This window comes from Trachurus japonicus, chromosome 14 (genome assembly GCF_045865225.1).
Source record: "Trachurus japonicus isolate A0001 chromosome 14, Traja_1.0".
Lineage (NCBI taxonomy): Eukaryota > Metazoa > Chordata > Actinopteri > Carangiformes > Carangidae > Trachurus > Trachurus japonicus.
Window position 1 is genome coordinate 26811925 of NC_140920.1, and position 22584 is coordinate 26834508.

General features: G+C 42.8%; 4 protein-coding genes across 4 annotated transcripts; 1 reads left to right on the forward strand and 3 right to left on the reverse strand.

The window, feature by feature from the left end:
• Nucleotides 1-1439: 1439 nt before the first annotated feature.
• LOC146974958 (zona pellucida-like domain-containing protein 1) lies at nt 1440-8256 on the reverse strand. Its single transcript, XM_085796883.1, has 10 exons — nt 8163-8256; nt 6749-6975; nt 6481-6665; nt 5094-5166; nt 4449-4546; nt 4170-4250; nt 3626-3797; nt 3390-3510; nt 3274-3294; nt 1440-1597 (listed from the first exon to the last, which is right to left on the reverse strand). The coding sequence occupies exons 1-10, from the start codon at nt 8254-8256 to the stop codon at nt 1440-1442; spliced, it is 1230 nt and encodes a 409-aa protein (XP_085653009.1).
• A 5120-nt stretch (nt 8257-13376) lies between these two features.
• hist2h2l (histone 2, H2, like) lies at nt 13377-14278 on the reverse strand. The gene has a single exon (XM_085798684.1). It carries the CDS (start codon nt 14229-14231, stop codon nt 13851-13853), a length of 381 nt encoding a protein of 126 aa, XP_085654810.1. The 5' UTR covers nt 14232-14278; the 3' UTR covers nt 13377-13850.
• A 217-nt stretch (nt 14279-14495) lies between these two features.
• Nucleotides 14496-15407, forward strand: h2ax1 (H2A.X variant histone family member 1). The gene has a single exon (XM_085798683.1). It carries the CDS (start codon nt 14595-14597, stop codon nt 14979-14981), a length of 387 nt encoding a protein of 128 aa, XP_085654809.1. The 5' UTR covers nt 14496-14594; the 3' UTR covers nt 14982-15407.
• A 1768-nt stretch (nt 15408-17175) lies between these two features.
• On the reverse strand, nt 17176-21897 carry LOC146974961 (heat shock cognate 71 kDa protein-like). Its single transcript, XM_085798688.1, has 9 exons — nt 21682-21897; nt 20369-20580; nt 19969-20174; nt 19722-19874; nt 19093-19648; nt 18770-18972; nt 18464-18662; nt 18144-18376; nt 17176-17474 (listed from the first exon to the last, which is right to left on the reverse strand). Exons 2-9 carry the CDS (start codon nt 20571-20573, stop codon nt 17229-17231), a joined length of 2001 nt encoding a protein of 666 aa, XP_085654814.1. The 5' UTR covers nt 20574-20580; nt 21682-21897; the 3' UTR covers nt 17176-17228.
• Between the last annotated feature and the right edge of the window lie 687 nt (nt 21898-22584).

Consider the following 22584-nt stretch of genomic DNA (forward strand, 5'->3'; position numbering starts at 1 on the left):
AAATGGTATTATAGTAGTGGTATTACATGTTCAGGATAGGTTATAGCTATAGGGTACTTGGATAAAGTTTTGTCAGGAATCTGGAGGTGTGAGTGGTTAAGGAGTAGTATCTCCAGAAGTAGCAGGTTGAAGAGTCTCTGATGATGCTTGAGGCCTGGCAAAGACAGTGCACCTTATGGAAATGTCCTCAAGGAATTTCTCTCCATTGTGTCTCCTCCTATGTGTCAGCTTTAACTCAGTGCTGAGGAAAAGGTCTGGATACTGATGTGATATTTTACATTTTTTATTCTTAATAAATTAGCAAAAGTGATGAGAGAGGTCGAGGAGGAGATTGAACAGTCTGGTTGCAGCTGGCAGAGAAGCTGGAGCCACTGAAATAACAATGTGGTGAGCAGAGGAGCTAGAGAGTCAACAACATGGGGGTGGAAGAAATACAGCTGCAGAAGAAAACCACATCAAGTTCCACTTCCTGTCAACAAGATCCGAAACCCGAGGCTGTAGTGGACTCAGACTCACCCACACTGGAAAACATGACCTGGTCAGTGGGTCTGGATTTCTGCTGGTCAGATGGTAGAGGTGGAGTATTGTTACAGAGTCTAGACCATGTGCATCACTTTGTGGACAATTTAGCATCTTTGAACAGCCACTTTCAACAGGATAATGCTCCATGTAACAAAGCGTTTTAAGACCATAACAGTAATTTCACTGAACTTCAGTAACGTCCTCAATCTTCTGACCTGAATCCTCTGGGATTTGGGAGAACAGGAGATTGGCAGCTTGAATGTGCAGCTGACAAATCAGCAGAAACGATGTGTTGTGATGCAGTCATGTCAACAGGAAACACTCTCACATCCATAACATGAAGGACTCACAGTATCACTGTTAGATCCTGTGAAATGACTGCAAGAAGTTGAACCATACATAAAACATAAGAAACATCAACCATAAAAAACATATCAAACACCTTTAGTGGAAATGGAAATATAAAAACTTATCAAAGTTGACTAAATATAAAAATATTCATCATAAAAAAAAACCCTGAGAGTGAAGTAGAGTACCTATCACCTTGCATTAGTAACACAGCCCACAACAGCCCACAAATCCCTCCATCAGAGTAATATGTAACCAAAATGAAAACACAAACCTAGAGAAGTGAACAAAGGTTATATTGTTATGAGTGCATGCACAGTCCTGAGATACACCTGTACACATTAAGTGAAAATTAAGTAAAAAGATTAAAAGATACTTTCTGGCCTTCTTCTCCCCCTTTTAAGCTTATTTAAGAAAACTCTTAGACATGATGACATCAACAATCACTGCAAAGCCAGAGGTTATTGGATGACCTCTGACCTTTGCTCTCACTCATTTACAGTATTGTTAACCGTACTGTATGAATGAATGAAACAAAACACGATCCTTTCCAAGCTGTCCTGACCCTCTCACTCCTGTGAGCGCAGGATTGTCCTGCTGGAAATGATTTTGGACTTTTTCATGTGGTAAATAACAAAAACCACCAGGCTGATGCAGACGACCCCGACCACGCCCGCTACCACGGAGACGGCCAGCACAGTGCTGGTCATATCAGTCTGTGAGGAGCCTGGGAAGGAAAGATACACAGAGGATTAGTATTGAAAGAGCAGTGTACACTTTCTATACTGATGAGCAGATTTTTTTCACCTGCCACCTACGTCTTTATTTTTACTCTCTCATATCACCCTTATGACTGTTTCCTGAAATACTGCACCTACAGCGCCAAAATCTACTTGGTTACTGTAGGTTTAGGCACTAAACGTAGATGTGGTCAGGGTTGGAAGTCAGACTTCACTCCCCTGCATGAGGGGTGAGGGTTCTTCTGGTGTGGAATTACACTCTCTTTATACTACGTCACTGCTCTGGGTCATAATAAGCTGCTGAACAAATGACCTATGGGTTTGATTTTCTTTTTTTGTTTGTTTTTTACTGGAGGACAGTCTCAGTAAAGGAATAGTTCAGGTGTTGACGTAGGGTTTGGTGGCTGCTCTCCTCACAGACAGGGCACTGATCAGTATCTACTGCAATTAATATACCAACTATACATTTCTACCTCCCACAACCCCATAAAATAACCTGAACAATCCTTTTAACTGTTTGAGTTTCAGAACATACACCCAACTGAACTGAACTCTATATTAAAGGGATAGTTCAACATTTTGGCAAATTGGCCCATTGCCATAATCCCTAAAGTTTTAAGAGTAGGTTCATTACCTTTAATTGTCGGTGCAAGCTATTTTCAGAACGGCGAAGCAGAGCCGCGAGCTGCTCAGAGCTACACTACGGAGGCTAATGGGATTTGTTGGTTTCCCTCATCAAACTCATCAAATACACAATCCAACAACTCCAAAACGCTCTGGTGGACAAGTTGTGACCTGCACATTCACCATATGAGAAAATAACGGAATGTTATGAGACAGACAGCGTGGTGAATGTGCAAGTTACAACTTATCCACGAAATCCCATTAGCCTCCGTAGCGCAGCTCTGAGCAGCTCATAGCATTCTAAAAATAATTTGCACCGACTATTAAAGATAATGAACCTACTGCTATGACTATAGGGATTATGGCAATGGGCCAACTTGCCAAAATGTTGAACTATCCCCAACTTTTCCTTTTGAATGTTGAGCTAACAGATACCTCAACCATTTCTATTGTATTGACCACAGAGAGCAGCACTATGAAAGCCTTCCAGCACAGACTGGCTGAATATTCATCCTCTCTGAGGGCCTTAAAGGTGTACAGAAAAGAAAACTGAATTTGAGCCCACTCTGGATCATAAAATGAATGTGATAACTCATCTTTCAGACGATGTAGGCCAAACTTTGTGCAAAATTCTATTTTTGAGTAAATCCGGGATGAAAGTGTGTATTTTTTTTTTCCGCATTGGATAATGCAGGCGCACGGATTATACGTCAGCCTGTACACGATTCATCAGCCGCTGATATTGGATCCATCATCCGTCATTCAAACGTCTGAGACACGCACACACACGGAGCTCGGTCTCGCCCCAAGCTTTGAATATCCCGCCCGCTCGATAACGACCAATCAAATTCGTTTTCCTTACTCGGGTAAACTCGTGTTGCAGCTCGTGACAACTCGGCGCGACAAACAGGACAAACGGCCATTTCTGTACACCTTTAAGAAGTTGTATCTACAAAGCGCTGTTGTCCAATGTTCTTAGGTTTTTTTTTGGTTGATGAAATTACAAGATAACAGGGAATGAACTCATGCGTGTACATACCTTCAGATGCCAGTAAATGACCTGCAAGAAGACAGAAGAAACCTCCAGTCAAATATCTGTATCTAGTATCTGGTATCTTCTATTTCTGAACTCTAACTGACCACTGAAGTTCTCACCGTTAGCTGAGCGGGTGATGATGGGGCCTGAACTGATGGTGGCCATGTCACTCACTACGGTGTCCTGGCTGTTGTCGTTGACACTGCGGCGTCTCCTCGAGCTGCTGCCACTGGTGCAGTTCTGCAGGTGAAGCAGGTGATTGTCACTAAGGTTTGGACAGTTTTCTGGAAGAGCTTGTTTGAGATTATTAGTGCCAAACACGGTTTGAGCACTGAGCGTGGAGGCAGAGACTGACCTGGATCAGCGTGGGGCAGAAGGTGCTCATACAGAGCCGGGTGGCACAGTGGATGTAGTAGGTGGAGAGAGTTGCTTCTCCACCTTGGACAAAGCGGAACGCCTCAAAGGAAAAGCGTGCTTCCTGTTGCTCTCCGTTAACTCCCATTATTGTCTGACCATCACGTTCACACCTTGAAGAGAGGACAGGTGGTCATCCTTCAGTTCTATACCTGCTTTCAGTCCAGGAGCTTTTTCTTTTAGCATCGGCCTGGTTACCAGGTGATTACCACTAAAAGAGATAACGTGATTTTGACCTTGTAAAGGTCACTCATGCATAATCCAAAACACAACTGGCAACATTTGCATCATGGCCAACACACCTGGAAGGTAGACATGTTCTATGTTATGAATGGTTCATGATATGGTTGAAGGCTCTGACAGAGTTAGTGTTCCTTTGCCTAAATTGCCTCTAAACATAATCTTTGTGTTTTTCTTAACGACTGAATCGTTTCACTTCATCATGTCATCATTTCATGTTCTACCTCTATAGTCAGCTCACTCACCCAATAAAGAGATCATAAAATGTTGTGTTGATGTGGAAAGGGGATGCTGAAGCATAACATCGGTCCAGCAGCACATTGAATCTGAAGAGAAAGAAAGAAAGAAAGAAAGAAAAGAAAAGAAACACCCATATCCAGGTGAGATTATAATGGCTTCAGGAAGGCTTCATATCTCTCAATGGCAGAGACCATTCTTCAACGTTTTTGTGCTATGTGCTTTATTGAGCAAACCTTTCTAATGGTCAAGGTATAAACATTCTAGCTGAGTGTCTGAAACGGTACCTGTTGGTGAGGTTTGATGCCTTCACTGCTACAAAGATCCTGGTCTTCAGCTCCAAACCTCCAGCAGGGATCAGCAGACTGGAGGAGTAGCTCATGTCCTTCAGGCCCAGTGACAGGAGACAAGGGAAGGATCTCAGTCTCAGTAAGTCACAGTGAGTCAGTGTGAACAATACAAGGACCCTGACACTGAATAAACTATTTATCTTATTTACTTCCCTGAATTTACATTTTACCTTAAACCCTCAGCTGATTTCTTTTCGGAACTAGAGAAGATTACACAAAAGACCAGACCAGGATCAGGACACCTTATTCATAAATGTTCTTAAGCTTAAAAGGAACAAGATCTAGACCATTGCAAATTTAAATAATAACCACTCAGTTTTAAAAATGGATAAATTATGGATTATGGAACTATAGATGTGTATTGGATCTGTTCGTTATATGATGTCACCTAGGTGGCATATTTGAGATCTTTGCATCAATAAGTCCTTGGCCTAACGTCTCGAGTTGTGTGATTTCCCTCCCTCCCTCTAATGTAAAATGATGTAAACACATACAGATCCTGTAAATGGTTTCCTTGCTTTAAATAAATGTGCTGACTGGATGTAAAGCAGCTCTCAACAGCTCTCCTCTCGCTCCTCTTACCGAGTACATTTGCATGCTCAGCGTACTGACGAAACTCCCATTATTGTCTTTGACTGCCAGATTGGCTCCTGACCTGTTTGACAAAAAAAAACAAAAAAAAAGTCAGAAGCTGGAAGTGACTGCAGGAAAACAATCAGGTCATCATTCATATGATACATGAGGGAACAACACGGCAGGGTGAGATCCAAACGCCTCTGAAACTGGACACGAGTAACACACACCACTGAAGACACTGGCTTCAACTAAATATGACAACCTGATACTGTCTTACATAGTCAGTCTGACGTTCATTCATCTGTCTATCAATCCATCCGTCTATTGACCTAACTGTCTATGACTGTCAAACTGAGACTGTGGCTCATGGAGTTAAAACCAGTTCAGACAAAGTATTTTGGTATAAAAACTCACTGTGGTGATATTACTGCATGCACTACACTTCCAATTACAGTTTTTCTCAATCGCCTTGATGCAGTTTATACATCAGAAACACAATTCTCATCAGTCTTAATGCTGTTCTCAGTGCAGCTGTCCTGTGCAAAAGCTTCTACAAAATCAAGACCTTGTGTGCAATCACTTCAACAGAGTCATCAGTTAATTAAACCTTCTAACCAGAGCTCCAAGACCCTCATCCATAATCAGCTGGAACTGACTTCAGCCCCACGCAACCCCGTGTGGGGATGTATGTAAATTGGATATGGTATGAATTCACTCTACTATGATGCTTTGTATTGAGTTTGAGTGCATATTTTCTTTTCCACGCCCACATTTTGCTTTCTGCAGGAAGAGCGTGTGAATTGTTTTGGGCTTTTATGCCTTGATTTGACAGGACAGTCAGGGAGAGACAGGAAATGGGGAAGCAGAGAGAGGGGGAATGACACGCAGCAAAGGGCCGCCGGGGGATTTGAACAGGGGCCAGCTGCAGCGAGGACTACAGCCTCTGTATATGGGGACTCCTGCTCAATCCAGTGAGCTATACGACACAAAAAGGCAAATATGTACTGTAACTGCTTTTCTCATTAAAAATAAATAAATAGATAAATAATAATAATCAAAAAAACTATACACATTGATCCAAATATTGCACCTAAAAGTGCTACATATCTGCTTTAGAATAAACTTTGTCTTTGTCCTTTACTTTAGTAATTGTAGAACAGTTTGTGTCTGAACATTGTGTCACATTGTTTTTTGTTCTCATTATGTCATCCAATCATTAATTCACTGGTGACAATTGCAGGTTTTGACACATGGAAACAAGGCTTTAATTGTTTGAGAGGCTTTTGCATAAGTGGGTCAGTGCTTTGATAACTGCACAAACTGCATTTAAAAGTATGAAAAATACATTTCTGATGAGTGAATGGCAAAAAAAAGGCAAATCAGATCCACTTACACGCTCATCTGGGTGTTGTTGACCAGGTACTGCAGAGGGTAGCGGCAGGAGAACCTGTACATGACCTCTTGGTGATAAGTTATGGCTCCTGTGCCGGGGTCCTTGGAGCAGACCATCCCTGAGATGCCGACGTACTGGACATGGGAGAAGTCGGCGAACACTCCAGTTCCCGCCTCCTCGGTGACCTTTGAGGACAAAGAGTGTAAGTGTGCTGCTGTGGTGTGAGAGCCATCCTCGGTCTGGGTGTTTTCAGGCTGAGGTGACCTACCGTCAGCTGGTTGGAGCAGGCGTTGATGCCATCCTCTGTGATGGAGAAGTTGAATTTGAGAACAGGTGGATCGGCTGTCCAGTCAGGAGTCCCTTTACACTCGTGCTTGGAGTGCTCCGAGTTGAGGGACAGCAGGGACTCGTTGTATCCATTGAAGTATATGGGACAGAGCAGGATCTGAAGGTCCACCGTCTGGGAGCCACAGGAGACCTGGATGTCTGAGTTCGCTGCACAGAGTGAGGAGAAGACCAGAATCAGCTCTGAAGGCCTGGAACAGGAATCGATCTGTTGCTTGAGGGGCTGATTCAAGTTTCAAGATTCAAAATTCAAGATTCAGGATTTCTTTATTGTCATTTCACAGTATACCCCGCAGGTACAAAGTGGAATTAAATTTTGTCACCACTGGCTAAAAAAAATTAATGTAAAAATAAAATGTAACTACATCTAAGAATGACTAAAATGAATGAATGAAATGACAACCTTGAAGTATTGGAAAATAAAAACACTGAATGGTAGTGGATTGATAAAAGACGCACGATCATCAAGTATGATCGTGCACTGGGATAAAATAAATAGAATAGATAAATAGCAGACATACCCCCAAAGTGTCAGAGTGCAAATGACACTAACACTGAACTCTTAGAGTAAAGAGCCACTCCACATATTTAACAGATCACAACAGGCCTGCTTTGAGGGGAACCATTTTGGCTCATTTTTCCAAACAGTCTTAACATTCTCAGTTAGTGCAGTTGTTACACTATGGGTTCTTTAAAACTCTATAATATGTTTGTAAAAGGTCATAAGTCACTGAAAACATTTCATATCCTAGTGTTTGTGTCAGTTCTTTGGCCAGTGCCACCAAAATGAAAAGTTCTATATTGGTTGAGCCAGATTCAGTTTATGCATGAGCTCAAATCTCCTGGATGATGAATCAATGTGCTTATGATGTTTATAATTCATAAAATGTTCATAATTAAAACTAAATGATTTGAGATGTTTTGTTTGTGTATCAGAATGTATTGTGTGTGTGCATGTTTGAGCTCTTATTTATGAATCTTTTTAATGTTACCTTTTCTTGCGGTTTTGTAGCAGCTTTGTTAGTTTGATGACACATAATCAGTGCAAAACACATATATAACATAACATAACATATCCAGCTACAGTTGCGTGCAGTTGAACATATAGACCCTGTTTTTTTACTATGTGGAATGCACCTTGAGGACCTTCAGTGTCTTTACCTTCCCTTACATGTAACTCCACTCCTCAGACAGCCGGGCTGCCACTGTGCCGATGCTGATTAGGTTGCAGCCGGTTGCAGCAGAAAGAAAAAGTGTGAAAGGAAGCTGAGTGGGTGGGGTTAGTGCAGCAGCTGGATGAAAAGGATGAGAGTGTGAGCACAACTGGTTTCACTGACCTGGACTTCTGAACGTGGACTGTCCAAGGCAGGCATTTTGAGCGTGGGCGAGAAGGAGAGCGGAGAGTTGATATAGAAGAATGACCAGCCACATTGTCCTCACTGCTGGAAAACACTGAGAACAGAAATTAGACATTCACTCAATCTTCACATGTTAAAAACCTAAAAAAAAAAACTTCATAAAATGTACTCAATACATTATCTTTTATTGTACTATAATAGAAGATGTACTGAGTACATTAAGTTTTCCAATACAACAAAATACAAAAACAAAACTCTATTACATTCAAAATCCTAGAGGTAAAAGTACTTTTCCTGCCTCTAACATTATATTATGAATCATAGATTACATGATTGTTAACTGAGTCACCACTGCCTGAGGAGAGTTTTATTGTTTCAGTGAGAATGTCTGTTAAAAAATGAATGCAGCGCAATGCAGTGATGAAGTAAATGTACAGTACAGGCCTACAATACAATATGTATAAAGTGGAATTAGATGTAAATAATTTAAGTGAAAGTACTGCAAAAGTGTACTTTGGTCAGGTACTTGAGGGAATCTAGTTTTATCTTCACTGCTACTAACTGTGTTTCCCTGCTGAGATGAGTGATGACCAATAACCAAAACTAATATAATACATGAGGAGAAACCAATTCAAAACTGAAGTGATTTGAAATTATAGTCTCAACGCGCTGTTCACGTCTAGACGTCATGACGATTTATCAGATTTTTTTGCAGTATGTTTGGACAGAGCACAGATCTGTAATTTTCTTTGATCCTCAGAGGGAACAAAATGACTTCAGCTCCATTTTTAGTGCAAAGTTTTGCACTAAGATGAGAAATAATTCAAGCAAAAAGTACTGAAGTAAAATGCAGCAGCACAGATTTAATCAAATTCCAACTCAGGTTAGAGCTGAGAATTAAAACAATGCCAACCATTTGTCTTAAAAAAATGAAATAAAATAATGACAGTAATAATAACAGATTTCCCACAGTGAGATTTGAAAAGTAATTCCTTACCTTGCGTGGATGGTGACAGACTGCGGCCCCTCCTCTATGACAGACATTTATACTGGCCTCCTTTCTGGCTGCAGCGAGCTGACAGGAAGCCCACAGAGAAGAAAGAGAGAGAGAGCAACACAAGCTGGTTGGATCCAACAACCAGATCATCTGACAGACATGGAACAATAGGGGAACCTATATACTACGTCTCTGCTCTGGTGCAACATTATGTCAAGCCGGCTATAAATTCAACTTGTCGCTTCAGCAATGACCTCAGCTGCAGTCTTTTTGCAGGCAAGTGTCCTAATGTGCCGTGAGTGTCAGACCCACACATGGATTTGTGTTTAAGAAAACATGAAGGGAAACTACGGTTGACTTAAGACAAGATCATATTTACTGCTATTGTGTTTATTATTTCATTCAGAGTGATTATTGTTTAGATTAGATTACAATACATACTTATTTATAGGTTTTTCTTCAAGCTATATGCATACAGTTTAAAATTAAATTTCACAAAATATTGTACACAAATACCAGGTAGTCTACATCAGATCCAAACCCACAGGAAACTGGAAAAAAACTTAACCTTACAGCATAACCTTATGGTAACCTACCCTGTAGTCATTACATAACCATAATGTTAACAATTGTTTCAGCTGTTTTTATGCAAGAGCATCTAAAAAGCCACGTTACCAATTCCGTTCACAAAAGCACTATGTTTTTTTGTCAAATTCCCCCCACTACTGCCGGGGGCCACCACCCTTTGTTGAAAAATTAGGTCTCCTTCACATCACCTCAGACGTGGAGAGAAAGGCACACCCTACTACAGCTGTCACCTGAGCCACGGAGCCCCCCAGACCCCCTCCAGGAACCCTGAAGCCTGGTCTGAACAATGGAGCTGAGACGGGCTGACACAAAGCTCAGCATTAGGAGCATGTCCCGTCTGTCCTTCTACCCATTCAGCAGCCATAAGTGCATCTGAGTGGGTTATACTGAGGTCTACTTTTCTTAATCCTGAGTGTCACATCATAAAGGGATAGTTCAACATTTTGGCAAATTGGCCCATTGCCATAATCTCTATAGTCATAGCAGTAGGTTCCTTACCTTTAATTGTCGGTGCAAGTTTAGAACGGCAGAGCAGAGCCGTGAGCTGCTCAGAGCTACGCTACGGAGGCTGATGGGATTTCTTGGTTTCCCTCATCAAACTCATCAAATACACAATCCAACAACTCCAAAACTCTCTTGTGGACAAGTTGTGACCTGCACATTCACCACGCTATGAGATAATAACTAAACGTTACAAAAATTGAATGCACAATCTCTGATGTACGTTCCCGTCGGGGCAGTTTTTCGGCTAAAACAACCTCTAAAACAACTCTGTCTCATAATGTTCCGTTATTATCTCATAGCGTGGTGAATGTGCAGGTCACAACTTGTCCACTAGAGCGTTTTGGAGTTGTTGGATTGTGTATTTGATGAGTTTGATGAGGGAAACTAAGAAATCCCATCAGCCTCGGTAGCGTAGCTCTGAGCAGCTCGCGGCTCTGCTCCGCCGTTCTAAAAATAGCTTGCACCTACAATTAAAGGTAACGAACCTACTGCTAAGACTATAGGGATTGTGGCAATGGCCAATTTGCCAAAATGTTGAACTATCCCTTTAATGAGGTTGATGATGATTGCACAGGGTATGGAGGTCTCTGTATGACATGGAAAAACTCTTTCATGAGTCACATTTGATTCATTCAGCTGGAGCTGCTGTTATTTATCATGGAATAAGTGAAGGTCCCGCTCCTCATCGTCTCTCCTCTGTCCCCGTTACCTGAGGGCACCGCAACCTTAACATCCATTAACCCCTGATTGAAGCTGCTGCTCTCATTGTCCACTGCAGTAACTGGATCTGCCTGATATAATGATCGTGTTCTGCTTTTGTTGCATCAACCATCAAGGATTGTCACCCACGTCTATAATTGTTCAGGCGAGTCCCTGAATGCACCTCACAGTACTGAAAATACATTTCCATCACATATGATTCAAATAAATTAGCTCTGGAGTTTTTATTTACTCACTTGAAGGTATTTTCTGAACGTTTCTCCGGGTGACCGGCAACAACTGACCCTCACAACATGACTTGTTAAACCACCACTAAAGTAACTCATGACTTTTCTTCTGACCTGAAACACCAGTGAATAAAGCTTTACATTTTATGTCCTGACTGTCTGAATGATGTTTTAAAAGTGAATCTGCACTGTGATTGTGCCCCATTTCCAAATTTGATGACATGTAGCCTAGTAAGACAATATTTTGACTTTCTTTGTTTGTGGCCATTCTGGTAATCTAACCCAGTCAAAAAGGAAAAAGGAAAACCTTAACCTACACAGTTGAAAACAGATGAAGATGATCACACACACTGGTGTTCGGTTTCATGATGGCTTTTCTTATCTTTGTCTCCTTGTCTTCATCACCTCTGATGAGTTCCCGACTGTTTTTGGTATTGATTTATTATCTGATTTGTTGAATATGTGGAGTCTTTTTTGTTCTGTGCAACTACGATGTTCATTGTGGTCTTTGAATTGACTGAAATTTCTTTCACTTTGGCTCAGATCTCAAATGAGAAAAGCATTTTTCAAAAGAGTTTGCAGTTTACAACAGATCAGAATTTCATTTGAGCAAACTGCAGTGGTTTCGTACACGTGTGCAGAAGAGTCAATACTATAAATCTGCACAAAGATCAAAACTGATCTGTTGGTTTACTTATAAACATTGGTTCACCGTTTGAGCATGACATGCAAATGATCACAGGTGATCAATGTGCCACACAAGGAGTTTTTGTCCCCAGTGCATCACAAGAAAAACCATCAGATGTGATGCTGTCAAAAAAATCTCTGGCCAGACAGAATGTCCGCACTCAAAGACTTTGAGGTAAGCCTGTGCATATTCTCATTTGTCCAGGTCATAGTATCTCAAAGGAGGTTAAATCGAAAGCAACTGGACTTAGTTACTTTGAGGTACATTCATGTGAAGTGCGGGGTCTTAGGGCTGTCCCACTATGAAATCAACAAGTACATGAGGGCTCCCAGACATTTTTTAGCCCTTAGTGAAGATTTTACAGAAGTCTGCAACACTGCTGACTTTGACTGAGGGAAATTTCCCACAGTTCATAGTGTTATGACACTACATACAGGTAATGCCAAATACATGGCATCAGAGGAATGCAAGCATAGGTTAACTTACTGTACATTACACACCTGGGTTCATTTATTATTTAGATGTTCAATTTCTTTATATGTTGAATTTTGAAAAACTGAATATTTTGAGACATTCGTTTTTTTTTACACTGAAATTATTTCAACATTGAAAAAAATCTGAGCCCCCCCCCCAAAAAAAACAAAAAACCCCAGTGCTAGAAATTTGATGGTTTTTAAAATTCAAAGTCTGACTTTGATGCTGTAAAATTTCAATATAAGAAATTCATATTCAAACTCAGATGGCACAGAAATCCTTTTCTTTACATTTTCTCTGAATGATGCAGTTCTGACAAAAACAAGTACAGTGATCATTTGCCTGTATGCAGATGCAGCTGATCATCAGCTTCCTCAGCTGCAGCCTCCCCCACTTAATCACTCACCAGCTGATGGCAATTAAGTCAATTAAGTCAGTGAGTGCTCAGGGCTCCGGGGCATGGAGACTGGACTGGAGTGCTTCTGTTTGTGTTCTGGCTTTTTCCTCAACGATGTTATTTTGCATCTGTCGTCATCATGTCATTGCTGTGTCTTGTGAAAAGGCATCGTTACATTTTGACTCAAAAACAAAACAACTTTTTTTTGGGGGGGGGGGGGGTGTGAAATGTCTGTTCTGGTGAGTTGTGACCCTTGGTGGACATGTTGTGACAATTGCATTTAAAGTTAGAGAATGTTAAGACTGGAAAAATGAGCCAAAACAACAGCTGCATATGTTGTCTGGTGATGAGTAGGCTTTGGTGAACTTGACATCTGACATGATTTGGAGTAATCAGTTTAAATGTTTAATTCCACTTAATTCTGTCAGTTTATGTTTGATATTAAGTCGAACCACACTGACAGATTTACATGCCCCAACTCCAATGTGAGTGTTTATACCTCACTCTCTCACCCAGCCTCCACCTGGTGTCGCTCTCCCCCTGCACGTTCAAAGCAGAAAACCGTCATCACAAGGCAGAAACACAAACCACTCAGTGGTAGAAGTCACATCTTTAATAATCTCAAAATCTCTTTGTATCCACTGTTCATTACGTATAATTAAGTTGGCCGTTTTCTCTAAGGTGCATGTATAAATCAGTATTAAAATGGTGCAAAGCGAATGAGACCTCCACAGTTACAGAGCACCGACATACATTCAGTCTGATTTATTCACTGATTTGTTAAAAACGTCACACAGCTCAGAAAAAAATATAACAATCTCAAACAATGATTTAAAACAAGATGGCAGGCTACAGTCCCACTATATCTCGACACATTCAAGACGTATAAGGCCTGGATTCAAACTGGCGACCCAGTCTCTTCGTAAACGACAATGGTGCAAAAATCACAAACGCAGTTTCCCAACACAGTGACTGAGGGGGAGCTGAAGGATCATGTCAGCGGCGGTGTGGTGCCTGCCTGCCTGCCGTCCACCAACCCCCCCACACCCCCCTCCTGCACGGTGTCCGCCTCTTATTTGGAGCTGGTGTACTTGGTGACGGCCTTGGTGCCCTCGGACACGGCGTGCTTGGCCAGCTCCCCGGGCAGCAGCAGGCGGACGGCGGTCTGGATCTCTCTGGAGGTGATGGTGGACCTCTTGTTGTAGTGCGCCAGCCGTGACGCTTCCCCGGCGATCCGCTCGAAGATGTCGTTGACGAACGAGTTCATGATGCCCATGGCCTTGGAGGAGATCCCCGTGTCGGGGTGCACCTGCTTCAGCACCTTGTACACGTAGATGGCGTAGCTCTCCTTCCTGGTCTTGCGGCGCTTCTTGTCTCCTTTCTTCTGGGTTTTGGTCACAGCCTTCTTGGAGCCCTTCTTGGGCGCAGGGGCTGATTTTGCGGGATCAGGCATTTTTTCCCTCTCTTCCACGGAAAAAACGTCAGTGGAACAGGAAGGGACGCGGCTGTGGAGGATGCCGCCCCATCACCGCTCCCTTATTTATAAGGTGGCTGTGCAAATGAGCGTGTGCCGTTGCCTGTCCGCGATTGGAGCGCACTGCGTCCGAGGACCGGCGCCGCCGCAGGACGCGCTCCTCCATTGGTCCGTGCGTTTCAGTTTCACCCGGCCAATCGGTGAAACCCGTGCGGTTTATATTCCTTTACGCACAAACCTATTACGTAGAGATTTAAGCTCGCGCGAGCAGCGATCACGTCAAAAAAAAGAAAAAGAAAATCGCTTGTTATTTTTCCTCTATAGTCATATTTTTGAACGATCATGTCTGGAAGAGGTAAAACCGGAGGCAAAGCCCGAGCGAAGGCCAAGTCTCGCTCCTCCCGTGCCGGACTTCAGTTCCCAGTGGGTCGAGTCCACAGGCTACTGCGCAAGGGGAACTATGCGGAGCGCGTCGGCGCCGGGGCCCCGGTCTATCTGGCCGCCGTGCTGGAGTATCTGACCGCTGAGATCCTGGAGCTGGCAGGCAACGCGGCCAGGGACAACAAGAAGACCAGGATCATCCCGAGGCACCTCCAGCTGGCCGTGCGCAACGACGAGGAGCTCAACAAGCTGCTGGGAGGAGTGACCATCGCTCAGGGAGGAGTGCTGCCCAACATCCAGGCGGTGCTGCTGCCCAAGAAGACGGAGAAACCGGCCAAGAGCAAGTAAAAAGACTTCCCCCCCGCAAGGCCCCGGATCGGAGTCGGGACAAAGGGCTCACCTCGGAGCCGCGGCCACTTTTTTCATATCGGTGTTCGTTTTTTGGATAAAACAACCTTTCAAATAGGGGGAGGGGAGGGCAGTGTTTGGTGTTTTTGCCGTTTCTACATGAAAACATTCTCTCGCTTCTCATCCGGACTATTCATAGACTGCTCCGTCGCCACTGTTGTGTTGTGTTCTCGGGTTTGGGAAAATGGAGGCGCTCTGGAAGATGAAGGCCGTGCGGAAAAAATCCTGTTCTCAATATGGACCAATTGTGAAGGGGAGGGGTGGTTTTGAGTTTCGCAGTGCTGCTATACAAATCGTGCAAAAATTGTTGTGTTGTTTTGTCGTGTTTCAATAAATGTCCTGCAGCCTTCCCGGCACAGGGCGAATCCAGCCCCGTCCGTGTTGTTGTTGTCATCGGGGAGACTCGGGGCTTTGTGAGGGGAGGGAGGCGCTGAATGAGCCGCAGCCTCTCTGGGTAGGGTACTGAAGCCTGTGTGAGCAGTGAGGATTGTCCCATCTCATGTCACACGTGAGCTGGACTTGATCCGCAATGGTGAGGAATGTTTTGCTCAAGAAAAAACCACATGATCCTGTTTTTAGTTCTCTGCCTCAGCTGATGGTGCTGCCCTGATCAGATATGTTGTTAGACCTGCCCCCGTCTGGAAATATTAATGAGATTTATTCAGTGTGTTCAGGGACGTTGTATTGCTGCCTAGTTTAACACCATGCTACTCATTTCCAGCCTGAGTGAACCAGCTGAAACCTGTGTTTGCAGCTGTGAACAGAGGCCTCCTTTCTCTCCTCACAACACAGTCTTTCTTTGCCTTTGTTTCTCTTTAATCAAACATTTCTCTGGTCCTAAAACCCCATACAGAAATGTAATACAGTATATGACATGTCCAAATAGCATGAATGATGGTAGCCTATGTCACAGGTAGTAAATTCACATCACAGGTTCATAATATGATGATTATTATTTGGTAAAAGATGATATTCATATCATTTATGTAGGCCTATGCAAGTTTATTAAAAAAACAAAAAACATATTACATTTCTACACAAGGTTACTTCCATATTCTGTAAGGTGGTCTCAGTTTAGAAACCCACAGTATATTGTAAACACACATTCACAGGCTTTAAAATGGATATACAATATGTAATAATCATACATGGACTAGACATGTCAGCATGTCATATATGGTTTTATTTTATATGTTTACATCTATGTCACCCATAGAAATTCAGTATGTACATGTATTACATAAGTGTATGGGCGTCCTCACCATCTCTACTCTCGTTCTGCATTTCTCAGTACTGTTTCTCAGTCTAGGCCTGTTCTCTGCTGCTCAGTTTATCCGAGACAAGTTGAAAGGAAGAACCGATAAAGAAAAATGCAAATTCTGGAGCTTACATCTCTTAAGTGGTTCCCGTGTGGAAATCACCGACTATTTTATAATATAGGCTACGTATTTAATGCGCTCTGTGCTTGACAGACTTCCTGTTTGGTTTCAAGGAGGTCAGGGTGCAGGGGCAGATGAAGAGCACAGCTCCTGCAGACAGAGGGAAACTCAACACATTTCACAAAGCATAGTTCTTCCCTGCTGACTTGTTATATCCACTGACATTTTAAAATAGCTATATATGTCAATTTCAGATTTTATATGAAACATTATTTATTTAAAGAGTTCCAAAACTAGTTTAATGACTAATAAACATGTAAATTATACATATGCTGTAATCTTTTAACTTAGTAACATCCTGTGCTTTCCACAGTAACAAAAACTTCCAAAGAACTTCAAATATGTCATACTGCATTTTTCATCCTCTTAGATTCATTAACTATCATCAATATTAATATAGATATTTCAATAGTTTGAAATTCTCAACATATTGTACTGTAGAATTTGGTCACTGATGCAAGAAGCATCTCAGTAAACATTAAGTGGATAAATGTGTCACAGCATGTCATCAAAAAAACAACAACAACAACAACACACCTGTCAAGAAACATGCTTCAGTCATGATTTATTCCTGTGGACACTGACGTGACAGAGAACACACAGACTGTTTGCTTGAGGATCTTTATGGGTTCATTGGTTCACGCAGCAAATATCATTTATCATCATTAGTCTGGCTTAATGCACCATGTCGCTGGTAATGTTCATGCTTATTTATTACTCAGGGGTGTAAAGGAGTAACAGACGCTGATTAATCCACTTCCTCGATGGTCGGTCCGGTGGATCCTCCTCCAGTCGGAGCACCACCAGCTCCAGGAAAGCCACCAGGCATCCCACCGGGCATCCCACCCGGCATCCCACCAGGCATCCCACCGGGCATCCCACCCGGCATCCCACCAGGCATGCCACCGGCACTCTGGTACAGTTTGGTTATGATGGGGCTGCACACTTTCTCCAGTTCCTGTTGCTGATGCTCATATTCATCCCTCTCTGCAGTCTGGCACAAAGAGATCAAACCACACATTCTCATATTCAGAAGGAATTACCTGACAGTCTAAATGTTAAGCTCTATTATAGCTGCAACACAGGTGAGGATAATACAGCACCACACTGGTGGTTAAACATGGAATCACTATTCTCTGGTGACATGAATAGAGTCTAAGTGGTTTAGCAGATGTGTAATCCTGCAGAATCCTGCAATTTGGAGCGACAGTTCAGTCTGTGCAGCAACTGTCCTGCTAAACAATCACAATAAAACATTTGAGTTGATATAACAACAGATGTCCTCCATTCATTTATTCATTGTCTATAATACTGCTTATCCACGCATGGGATGCGGAGGACCTGGAGACTATCCCAACTGACATAGGATGAGGGTGGGGTACAAGCTGGACAGGTTGCCAGTATCACATAAGAATGAATGCACGCACACGCACACACACACACACACACACACACACACACACACACACACACACACACACACACACACACACACACACACCTTACATTTAGAGCCAGTGTCCATGTCTTTGGACTGTGGGAGGAACCTGAAGAGATCCCACAAAGATATAGGGAGAACATACAAACTACACCCAGAAAAGTCCCAGACCCTTCTTGCTATTGATCACCACTACTACATCACATATAATACACCAGTCCTCACCTGGTTCTTGTCAAGCCAGCTGATGACCTCGTTGCACTTGTCCAGGATCTTCTGCTTGTCGTCATCACTGATCTTGCCCGCCAGCTTCTCGTCCTCCACAGTCGACTTCATGTTGAAAGCGTAAGACTCCAGGCCGTTCTTGGCCGACACCTTGTCGCGCTGGACATCGTCCTCTGCCCTGTATTTCTCTGCTTCCTGCACCATGCGCTCAATGTCCTCCTTGCTGAGACGACCTGTCAATCACAGCCATGATTAATCACCTGTTCAGATAACACTAAACATGATCAGTTAAAGTAAACTGGTTCTGCAGCATTTCATACCCTTGTCGTTGGTGATGGTGATCTTGTTTTCCTTTCCAGTGCTCTTGTCGACAGCAGAGACATTAAGAATTCCATTGGCATCAATATCAAATGTCACCTCAATCTGGGGAACACCGCGAGGAGCAGGGGGGATGCCTGTGAGCTCAAATTTACCCAGCAGGTTGTTGTCCTTGGTCATGGCACGCTCACCCTCATAGACCTGTGGGAGAATACAGGGTTAGACATGATGAAATCTGTCCACAGTTCTGAGAGGTTGTCTTTGCTCTCAGTGGAAACTATAACAGCAAAGATCATGGTTGTGTTCACCTGGATGAGCACACCAGGCTGGTTGTCAGAGTAGGTGGTGAAGGTCTGGGTCTGCTTGGTGGGAATGGTGGTGTTACGTTTGATCAAGATGGTCATGACGCCTCCAGCTGTCTCAATACCCAGGGACAGAGGGGTGACGTCCAGCAGCAGCAAGTCCTGCACGTTCTCAGACTTGTCACCAGAGAGGATGGCAGCCTGGACAGCTGGAGAGACAAAAAATAATGTTAGACTTTCATTTACAAATGGCTACTAAGTAGGTTAGGTCAGCTACTATGAATATGCTGATGATTATGCAAGGAGAAATAAAGTCATTTAACACTTACCAGCGCCATAGGCCACAGCTTCATCAGGATTGATGCTCTTGTTTAGTTCCTTTCCGTTGAAGAAGTCCTGCAGCAGTTTCTGGATCTTGGGGATACGGGTGGAGCCGCCGACCAACACGATGTCATGGATCTGCCCTTTGTCCATCTTGGCGTCACGGAGAGACTTCTCCACGGGGTCCAGAGTGCCACGGAAGAGGTCAGCGTTGAGCTCCTCGAAGCGAGCCCTGGTGATGGAGGTGTAGAAGTCGACTCCCTCGTACAGGGAGTCGATCTCGATGCTGGCCTGGGTGCTGGAAGACAGTGTACGCTTTGCCCTCTCACAGGCGGTGCGCAGACGACGGACGGCCCTCTTGTTGTCGCTGATGTCTTTCTTGTACTTGCGCTTGAACTCGGCGATGAAGTGGTTGACCATGCGGTTGTCGAAATCTTCTCCACCAAGATGAGTATCTCCAGCAGTGGACTTGACCTCAAAGATGCCATCCTCAATGGTCAGGATGGAGACATCGAAGGTGCCACCACCAAGATCGAAGATGAGAACGTTCCTCTCTGACCCAACCTGGAGAAATAGATATACAGATGTCAGCCATGATATAAATCATGGTATATCAACTTTTGACCGCAAATCTCACCTTCTTGTCCAAACCATAAGCGATAGCTGCTGCAGTGGGCTCATTGATGATTCTCAACACATTTAGACCAGAGATGGTTCCAGCATCCTTTGTTGCTTGCCGTTGAGAGTCATTGAAGTATGCAGGTACTGTGATTACAGCGTTTGACACTGACTGAGGAAATGAAGAGATGTGTTTTAATCAACACGCTGACAATACTGTCGATCGTCTCACATGTTATTATTTTAGACTCATTTAGTAGACCCACCTTCCCCAGGTAGGCTTCAGCAATCTCCTTCATCTTTGTCAGTACCATAGAAGAGATCTCTTCTGGGTAGAAGCTTTTGGTTTCACCTTTATATTCAACTTCCACTTTGGGGCGTCCACTATCACTGATAATATTAAATGGCCAGTGCTTCATGTCAGACTGAACTACTGGATCTTCAAACCGTCTGCCGATCAATCGTTTAGCATCTGCAAACCCAAGGAACAAATATGATAGAAAAAAGACACATTTTTTCAGTTTTTTTTTTATACTTTCATTTTCACATCATTTGAACACATGGCCATAGTTATTTAATGCATCCATGTGATCTGGTACTGACTGCATGAAGTCATTAGGAAGAAATCAATATTTCATTAGACATATCATTTCACTCTGTTTTTACCGAAGACTGTGTTGGTGGGGTTCATGGCAACCTGGTTTTTGGCTGCATCTCCAATCAGCCTCTCTGAATCTGTGAAGGCCACATAGCTGGGTGTGGTCCTGTTGCCCTGGTCATTGGCAATGATCTCAACTTTGCCATGCTGGAACACACCAACACAGGAGTAGGTGGTCCCAAGATCAATACCAACTGCAGCTCCTTTGGACATGATTGCACTGAACAAGAAAAACAATTCATGGTTAATGTTAATCCAGCAGGGGGCAATAACACTTAGTGGATATGGTTGTGAAGTCTGCCTGCACATGTTACTAAGAGCAGTAGCCTAAATAAAGTAGTTTCGAGTTTAGTCATATATGCAAACTTTTAAATAGTAGCACAATCATCACTGTAAGAAATACATGTTTGTTAAATGTATCAATATGTATTAACATTTCTATGTATTTGTATTTATAATGACATTTAACAGAAAATCTATCTACTCCAACAGCCCTGTCAACTTTCAGGTGGATGAGCTGTTATACAATAGCCTGGAGTTTGGGGGACCGGGGACCAGATGTTAGTAGAAGGCAGGTAATGTTAAACTGTGGAAACACAATATTTCCACAACCCAAAAAGTTAAAGTGGCTTTGGGAGACAGGTTAAAAAAGGTCCCTGGTAAAAGTGTTTCGGCATATATTACAGTGCAATCTACATTTGTTTGCACCAGTTTGTACAGAGCAGGATTGTGAAGCTCTTATGTCCAGGAGCCAGAACTAGGCCAGGGTCCTGGACCAGGGAGCATTCTGCAGCATCATGCTGGAGCTCTTTCCAAACTGCTGATCTCTGGACCAGCTGGGAGAGACAGGCACTCACACCTCCTCCTCCTACTGCCTGTAACTGAAGGACAAAGTTGCCCAGCTACTGTATAAAGCTACTTCAGCATCTATGCACCAATATTTATGGATTGGTAATAAGACCATTGTCACAGTAGCATTATTATATATCTCATTTAATACATTGAATAACAAGTGATGAACTTTTTAATTCAAGATTTTTTGTGATAAGATTAGTAGTTTGTGATAAGATTAGTAGTTGAATAAATATGAAATAAACAATAAAGACAATCATGCTACATTTAGATGCTTGCTACATGCATCTTAATGAATGGCATAAGAATATTATTGTGATAGAAAGGAGGAAAAACATGAATAATGTGACTATAAAGTTATAACCACACACATCCTACAAATGGACTGTTTGGCTTTGGAAGCATGACCACACATGTAAGAGCGGAACATGCATAAGCAAAAGCCCATTGGAAGACATTGTGGTCCTACCTGGATGATGTTTTGATGTTGGACTGCCGCAGTCTGACTCCTCCAGCAGATAAACACAGGCAGCAGATGCCGGCCTCACTTCTGCTACACAAGCTTCCCCAGTGGCGCGTGAGCCAATCAGCTTACAGAACAGCAGTGAGCTTCCAGTACATTCTGCCTCAGCCTTATCGTTCCCTGTGAGCCCTCCTCATCTGATTGGCTAAAACCTGGACAGCTAAAAAAAAAAAAGAAGATATCTTAGAGTAAAGAGAGATGAAAAAGCAGAGGAAAGTTCCAGGGCTTTCCTCGAAGACTGCTGAAGTTTCAGCTGAGATAAAGAAGCAACCCTCCCTGACAGGAATGATAAACAGGCTGTAATAAAACTGTCTAATTATCAGTGTTTGCTTGAAAACCTCATTACAGGTCAATAAATTTGAATGTTAAATGTTTTTAATCCAAATCATCAGGCGAAGTAACCAATATACTATAAACAACAACCAGTCATATTGTCACAAAAACAGTCTTGACCATGTGATGATCACAGCCTGTGGTGCAATCATAATGTGGAAATGAGGAAGTGACAGTGTGGATTTTGATGACTTTATCTTCCACTATCAACGTACACTAGTGTTCATTTTGAAGTGCATTCTTACACCTATTTTGGGCTGTGTTGTTAAAATCTATACCACGTGACATATGTCATAATATGACACGTGGTATCCTGTAAATTGTAGCTTCATCCTTACAACAGAGGGACTTTTATTTTTTGTAATAACAGTATCACAGGTTACTGGATTATTTTGGACATTTAATGAGTCACTTTGTCATCTGATGCCATTATCACAAGTCAAACTGCTGCTGCGTTACCATCATCCTTCTTCATATCAGTACCAGTGTCATCATGTTGTCCATTTGACAACAGAA